General features: G+C 43.0%; 2 protein-coding genes across 3 annotated transcripts in view; both read left to right on the top strand.

Moving 5' to 3' along the window:
* LOC143100020 (interferon alpha/beta receptor 1b-like) overlaps window positions 1–3,097 on the top strand; it is a 27,947-nt gene extending 24,850 nt beyond the window's left edge. The window contains exon 7 of the mRNA XM_076262955.1: window positions 235–3,097. Coding sequence (XP_076119070.1) covers window positions 235–609 — 375 coding nt within the window. The 3' untranslated portion in view covers window positions 610–3,097. The remainder of the gene's footprint in view (window positions 1–234) is intronic.
* A 429-nt stretch (window positions 3,098–3,526) lies between these two features.
* LOC143100019 (interferon alpha/beta receptor 1-like) overlaps window positions 3,527–7,500 on the top strand; it is a 12,784-nt gene continuing 8,810 nt past the window's right edge. For both annotated transcript variants that reach the window (XM_076262953.1, XM_076262954.1), the window contains exon 1: window positions 3,527–4,007. The gene's annotated coding sequence lies outside the window, so the exon portion shown is untranslated. The remainder of the gene's footprint in view (window positions 4,008–7,500) is intronic.

Below are 7,500 nucleotides of genomic sequence, written 5' to 3'. Positions count from 1 at the left end.
GGGGGGCGCACGTGGACACCAAACATATATATACCACATTTCAGTATCATGTTTGTTTATATTTGTACTTGGAAAAACAATAAACAAATTAAAGAAAAAAGTAACTCTTTCATTCTTCTCTGTCTGTGTCTGTATTCTGTATCCCTCTATCCCCCCCTCTCTCTCTTGCTCTTTCTCTGTATCCCTCTCTCTCTCCCTCTCTCTTTCTCTTTATCCCCCTCTCTCTCCCTCTAGTATCTGAAGGACACATCGTCTGACAGGCCCCGCCTCCTCTCCCCGGAGTCGGAGTCGGAGCTTGTGATTGGCCGACTGGACGTGTGCCCTGAGGTGGTGGTCGTCCCGGCGACCGAGGAGACAGAGGAGGCGTGGCCAGAGCCGGAGGGCGTGCACCATGATCGCCATGGCAGCGGAGACTCGGGCGTGTACTCGGCTGAGGAGGCGTCGGGAGGGGGAGTGGCCTCTCAGGAGGAGGAGGAGCTTAGGAGAGGAGAGAGGGAGTGGGAGAAGGAGGAGAGGAAGAGAGGAGAGAGAGAGAGGGAGTGGGAGAAGAAGGAGAGGAAGAGAGGAGAGACAGAGGAGGATGAAGGAGTCAGAGACGTGTGTGTCTGAGAAAAGGAGGGATGAACTGAAAACAGATGAAGGAGTGAACAATGGAGGGATGAACTGAAAACAGATGAAGGTGTGAACAACAGAAAGATGAACTGAAAACAGATGAAGGAGTGAACAATGAAGGGATGAACTGGAAACAGATGAAGGAGTGGGAGGATGAGCTGGAAACATGAGCTGGAAACATGAGCCCTTTACAGAAAGATATATTTTTACTTTTCCTTTGTTCTTGAGTTTGTGTCTGTCATGCTCTGCCCCTCCCGACACACACACACACACACACACACACCTGGTCCTTCCTCTCTGGTAGAGAAATGATGCAGACACTCACTCTCTCTCTCTCTCTCTCTCTCTCTCTCTCTCTCTCTCACTCTCTCACACACACACACACAAACCTGGTCCATCCTGTCTGGTAAAGAAAGGATGCACACACACACACAGATACACACACACACACACACCTGGTCCATCCTCTCTGGTAAAGAAATGATGCAGACACACACACACACACTCTCTCTGTCTCTCACACACACACACACAGATACACACAGATACACACAGCTGGTCCATCCTCTCTGGTAGAGAAAGGATGCAGACACACACACACTCCCTCTCTCTCTCTCTCTCTCTCTCTCTCACACACACACACACACACACACCTTCCCTGGTCCATCATCTCTGTTAAAGAATGGCTACACATGTGTGAGAGCGAGAGAGAGAGAGATCCTCTCAGTTAGGACTTGAGCCTGTCCAATCACGTGTCTTGCTCGTGTTCTGAGCCTCTGTCTCTGTCCAATCACGTGTCTTGCTTGTGTTCTGAGCCTCTGTCTCTGTCCAATCACGTGTCTTGCTTGTGTTCTGAGCCTCTGTCTCTGTCCAATCACGTGGCTTGCTTGTGTACTGAGCACATATTCAGTGTGTGTGTTTTATCTCAGCTGAGCTCATCCACCTGTTTGCTGGTTGCCTGCCTGAGTAATGGCCAGTATAATGGGCTACCTGGTTAGCATAAAGGCTAGTATAATGGGCTACCTGGTTAGCATAAAGGCTAGTATAATGGGCTACCTGGTTAGCATAAAGGCTAGTATAATGGGCTACCTGGTTATAATGGGCTACCTGGTTAGCATAAAGGCTAGTATAATGGGCTACCTGGTTAGCATAAAGGCTAGTATAATGGGCTACCTGGTTAGCATAAAGGCTAGTATAATGGGCTACCTGGTTAGCATAAAGGCTAGTATAATGGGCTACCTGGTTAGCATAAAGGCTAGTATAATGGGTTACCTGGTTAGCGTAATGGCCAGTATAATGGGTTACCTGGTTAGATTGTACAGACTGATGCTGAAATGTTAATCGCTAGTTCCCTTCAGAAAACCCAGATTTGATTTTTTTTAGCCATATTACCTATCTGTGTGTGTGTGTACGTGTGTACGTGTGTACGCGTGCGTGAGTGTGTGTGTGTGTGTATGTACGCGTGCGTGAGTGTGTGTGTGACAGCGTTTCAACATGCCTCATATTGAGGCTACAATTGTCCCTTTATAATTCTTATAGAATCTGGACTCAGGCACTTTTTGATCACCAACACCCCCCCCCCCCACACACACACACACCTCCACCTCCCTCTCTCTTTTTCTCTCTCCATCTTTCCTCACATCTCTCTCTTTCCTCACATCTCTCTCTCTCTCTTTCCTCACATCTCTCTCTCTCTCTTTCCTCACATCTCTCTATCTCTTTCTTCACATCTCTCTCTTTCCTCACCTCTCTCTCTTTCCTCACATCTCTCTCTCTTTCCTCACATCTCTCCATCTTTCCTCACATCTCTCTCTCTCTCTCTCTTTCCTCACATTCTCTCTTTCCTCACATCTCTCCATCTTTCCTCACATCTCTCTCTCTTTCCTCACATTCTCTCTTTCCTCACATCTCTCTCTTTCCTCACATCTCTCTCTCTCTTTCCTCACATCTCTCTTTCCTCACATCTCTCCATCTTTCCTCACATCTCTCTCTTTCCTCACATCTCTCTCTCTCTCTTTCCTCACATCTCTCCATCTTTCCTCACATCTCTCTCTCTTTCCTCACATTCTCTCTTTCCTCACATCTCTCTTTCCTCACATCTCTCTCTCTCCCCTTTATTGTCTGAGCTGCCACTCACACCAGTCATGCCACTCATTTGTTTCCTGTGTGTGTGTGTGTGCGTGTGTGTTTTTTTGTGTATGTGCGTGTGTGTTTTTTTGTGTATGTGTGTGTGTGTGTGTGTGTGTGTGTGTGTGTGTGTGCGCATGTGCTTGCGTGCGTGTGTGTGTGCGTGCGTGCGTGTATGTGTGTGTGTGTGTGCGTGCTCTAAAGAGAGCCTAACTGTATTGTAATGCATCCGTGTGTCACCATGCCGCCATATTCTCACACATGCCACCACATGCCTCTGACAACCGCACTTACCCTGCTGCTTATGGAGACATGCAAATAAAGACCTTTTTATACCACCATCCTGTGTGTGTGAGCCATCCTATGTGTGTGTGTTTGTGTGTGTGAGCCTTCCTGTGTGGGTGTGTGTGTGTGTGAGTACTGCCCTCTTGTGTAGTGGGTTGTAGTGCCATTGTCTGGCTATCTATAAAACCCATTACAATAGTATCTATCTATAAAACCCATTACAATAGTATATATCTATAAAACCCATTACAATAGTATCTATCTATAAAACAAAACAAGCTAAAGAAGGTTTTTTGTTCATAGTCACTACATCCAGTGCAAAGGGGATTCCTCATCAGTGCTGTAAAATGAATGTATGTGTGAAGTACAGCGTCTTAAAGTCTACAGTGGCTATTGCAACCCTGTTAGAACTGGCGTACATTATGTGTGAAACCGGTCTGTCTGGGTGAAGATGCAAGCACCCACTTGTGGGTGGTTTCCTGTGGGCGGATGTCGAAATGACACCCAGTTCACACTTTCGCATGATAGCTGAAGATCGTTCTGATTCATACTTTTGCTGCACTTAGGGTCAAAACACGGTTTTGGGCATGTGTTAACCAGAGGACACACGCTGGTCAAAGCACGTTTTTAATCACTGGGCATGTGTTAACCGGAGTCACACACGCGAGGCGGTACTCTCCTACCTGTACCAGCCCAAGGGCTCGCCAGTTTGAGAAACCTGCGCACATGCGTGCTGGGGCGCAACCATCCAGAAAGTGGTGTCACAGACTCTTCAAAGTCTGCAGTACTTCCGCCGTGTGGAACACGGGACTCGCGCTGTCAGTGTTTTCCGTTAGAGAAGCGCCGCTCGGTCACAGGCCGACACTGAGGAGAACGACACCACTAACGGAAGACCGGCGAGGTAGCTTACACTGAAGAGCGCGGATATGGTGAGATGCAGACCGGTCGGCTAGCTGCGCTCGCGGCTGTCTTCTCTCTCTCCGGTAGGTGAAGAGCGAAACAACATTCTGTGCTGACTTGCGTCTTTGGTTGACCCTGTTTTGTAAAAGCGGAACATCTGACTGTTATCAGCGTTTTAAAAAGACTGATGGGAAAAAAAACAATAAGAAAAACAGAAATAGAAACCGATATCCACTACAATGACAATCAGTCAGCGGTGACAGTCAGGCCGATGAGCAAAACAATTGTGCATTTAATGACTAAAGCATGAAAGTTTCACCATATAGCCCAGTGTTTTTCAACCTTTTTTGTGCCACGGCACACTTTTGACACTTAAAATGTCCCAGGGCACACTAACATCCTGTGTGAAGAAAAAATAAACATACCATAGCCTAAAATTTCAAAGAATACACAGATGTGGCCTTATTATGGCTTCTATGCCAGACCTGCTCAATAAAACAAGCGCTCTCTGTTTCATTTGTAGGTTACTATATCTAATTTAATTGTTGTTATGAACTGGATATGTGATGATTCTGTGAATACTGGACATGGGGGGCCGTTGTACAATGCCTGCATACCACAAATAGTGCAATCATACAATCAATGAGAGCATGTGGTTATAAATTCTTTGATGCAACAGTTGCTTTTCTGGACCAGTGAGTGACATTTGGGTAATTTTCTGCGGCACACCTGATGATCTCTCACGGCACACTAGTGTGCCCCGGCACAGTGGTTGAAAAACACTGATATAGCCTAATCTTCACCCCCTAAGGTTTGATTTAGACGTGGAGCCACTTCAGATCTGACTTCTGGGGCTAGATATTTGCTGTATAATATAGGCCTACACAGTAAAATATTTTTACAAGTCATTCCAGAATTCTACTGTAAAGATCTAGAACTTAAATAGGTAGTGGCCATGTTTCATTGGCCAAGGATCTTCTTGAGTTTAAGGATTGCCTATGTCAATTACCCCCAGAGCTGGACAGGCTAGATCAGTGCAAAGCTGCAGAGCTGGACAGGCTAGATGCTAGATCAGTGCAAAGCTACAGAGCTGGGCAGGCTAGATGCTAGATCAGTGCAAAGCTGCAGAGCTGTGCAAAGCTGCAGAGCTGGACAGGCTAGATGCTAGATCAGTGCAAAGCTGCAGAGCTGGACAGGCTAGATGCTAGATCAGTGTTTCCCAAAGCTGCAGAGCTGGACAGGCTAGATGCTAGATCAGTGCAAAGCTGCAGAGCTGGACAGGCTAGATCAGTGTTTTCAACCTTTTCTCCTTGAAGGCCTCCTTCCCTGTGTCCCCGAACTCCTACCCGCATACACACACAAAAAGAATAAAGTGATTAATTACAAACGTTCAGAGGTCAGAGGTAATAAAGAGCTACATGAATTTAAATGTGGAACAAATACATTTTGGATTATACAGAATTTTGATTATCCAATTGGGTGTGTTATTGGGATTTTATACATTTAATGTGCGTAAATATAATTTTGGTAACCTTGCAACCTCAGCCCAGGCAACATTGTGCGGACCCCCTGCAATCTCTATATAATAATATATATAAAATATATAATATATATATATATATACTAGGGCTGTCAAAATAACTGATTAATTTCGATTAATTAATTTGACAAAAAATAACGCAGATTAATTCTGTATGACCTTTGACCCCGAGCCGTTGTAGTCAGTAACCATTAGACTGTAAAATGAAGGAGAGAGAAGAAAATGTGCTGCCTAGATCATTGATTGGAACATTTAGTTTTCAAAAACGGCTTGATAGTGTTGATAGGCTAAAAATAAAGTGTTGATTAAAAAAAAGTCCTCTGCAATGTATGTGATAAAAAAAACTTCTTCCCGAAGCACTTTTGAATTGATTTCCTCAGCATATTAGGTCATATCATAGATTATGGGCATTATTAAAATAATAATAAAAGAGTTTTTTAACTTTAATGTCACTAATGCTGATTATTCAATGATTCATTTGAATTTAAATATTTAAAATACTTTCACAGCAAAAATCATATATGTGATTAATTTAGATTAATTAATCACAGAGTATGTAATTAATTAGATTAATTTAATCGATTGACAGCCCTAATATATATATATATATAACCTCAGCCCAGGCAACATTGTGTGGATTGTGCAGTCTCTGGCGCCCCCTAGTGGGGTCCGCGGACCCCAGGTTGGGAACCGCTGGGCTAGATGATGGGACTGGCACACTGTAGAAGCCACACTCAGGAGCACTGGGGCAAAGTGGCACACGACCTGCCTGGGGTGTGTTTCCCAGAACCATAGTTGCTAACCTGTTAGCAACTTAGTTGGTTGGCAATGGGAAATTACATTTACATTGCCAAATGTTGGGTACCACCCCCCTGCTGATTAAAGTAGCTGATTAAAGTAGCTGATCAAAGTAGCTGATTAAAGGAGCTGATTAAAGTAGCCTACCCCCCTGCTGATTAAAGTAGCTCCTACAACCTAAAGCTGCTAACTGCTAACTAGCAATTATTACTATTGTGTTACATGCTCCAAATGTAAAGCACTTTGAGCTGCATTCTGTGTATGAAAGGTGCTATACAAATAAAGCTTATTATTATTATTATTATTATTATTATTATTATTATTATTATTATTATGGTTTTGGGAAACACACTCCTGCTGATTGAAGTACAACCACACCAAGCTGCAGTGAAGGAGCAAGTCATTAGAGACGGTGCAGGAAGCTGGTGTGCCAACGGCCTACGTCCACACAGTCATGTTTCCATCCAAGAGCATTTGTGCTTCTTTTGTAGAACCAGCTGGCTCAGACATATTACATGAGGCATCCACAAAACAGCTATGTTAATGTTATAAATGCTGAAATATATGAGGCATCCACAAAACAGCTATGTTAATGTTATAAATGCTCAGAAATATTACATGAGGCATCCACAAAACAGCTATGTTAATGTTATAAATGCTCAGAAATATTACATGAGACATCCACAAAACAGCTATGTTAATGTTAGAAATGCTGAAATATTACATGAGGTATCTACAAAACAGCTATGTTAATGTTAGAAATGCTGCTTTGAAATTCAAGATACAGAATTATTTGCATAAAAATTGCTCTGCCAAATATTTGTGGGCTGTTCTGTGTTGGGAGTATTAGACAGAATGCAAGAAACAGACCAGCATGCAATGCTAAAATTGAATTAAAAAAAACAAACAACATGTAAGTTAAGACCCAAATTCCAAAAAGTTATGCTAAAATGTGAATAAAAAAGAATGCAATGATTTATAAATCATGTCAACCCTATATTTAATTGAGAGTAATTCAACACTATATTAACTATTGAAGGAGAGAGATTGTATTGTTTTTGGAAAAAATAGGTTCATTTTTTATTCATTTATAATGACATCAAAAAAGCAAATACAATGGCTAATCCAGCATAGACGTTTATGTCTTTGGAATTGAGTAAACAAACCTTCGTTTACAAGATTGCTACACTTTTGAAATGATTTGGTAAGAGTTTAATGCACCAATTTAGGTTTAATTT

The sequence above is a fragment of the Alosa pseudoharengus genome, unplaced genomic scaffold, assembly GCF_046254945.1.
Source record: "Alosa pseudoharengus isolate Yale_2024_CS ecotype anadromous, Long Island Sound unplaced genomic scaffold, YU_APseudo_1.1 YU_APseudo_1.1_scf_3, whole genome shotgun sequence".
NCBI classification, from domain to species: Eukaryota; Metazoa; Chordata; class Actinopteri; order Clupeiformes; family Clupeidae; genus Alosa; species Alosa pseudoharengus.
The sequence above is the reverse complement of the archived record's forward strand: the minus strand, read 5'-3'. Positions and strand labels throughout refer to the sequence as shown.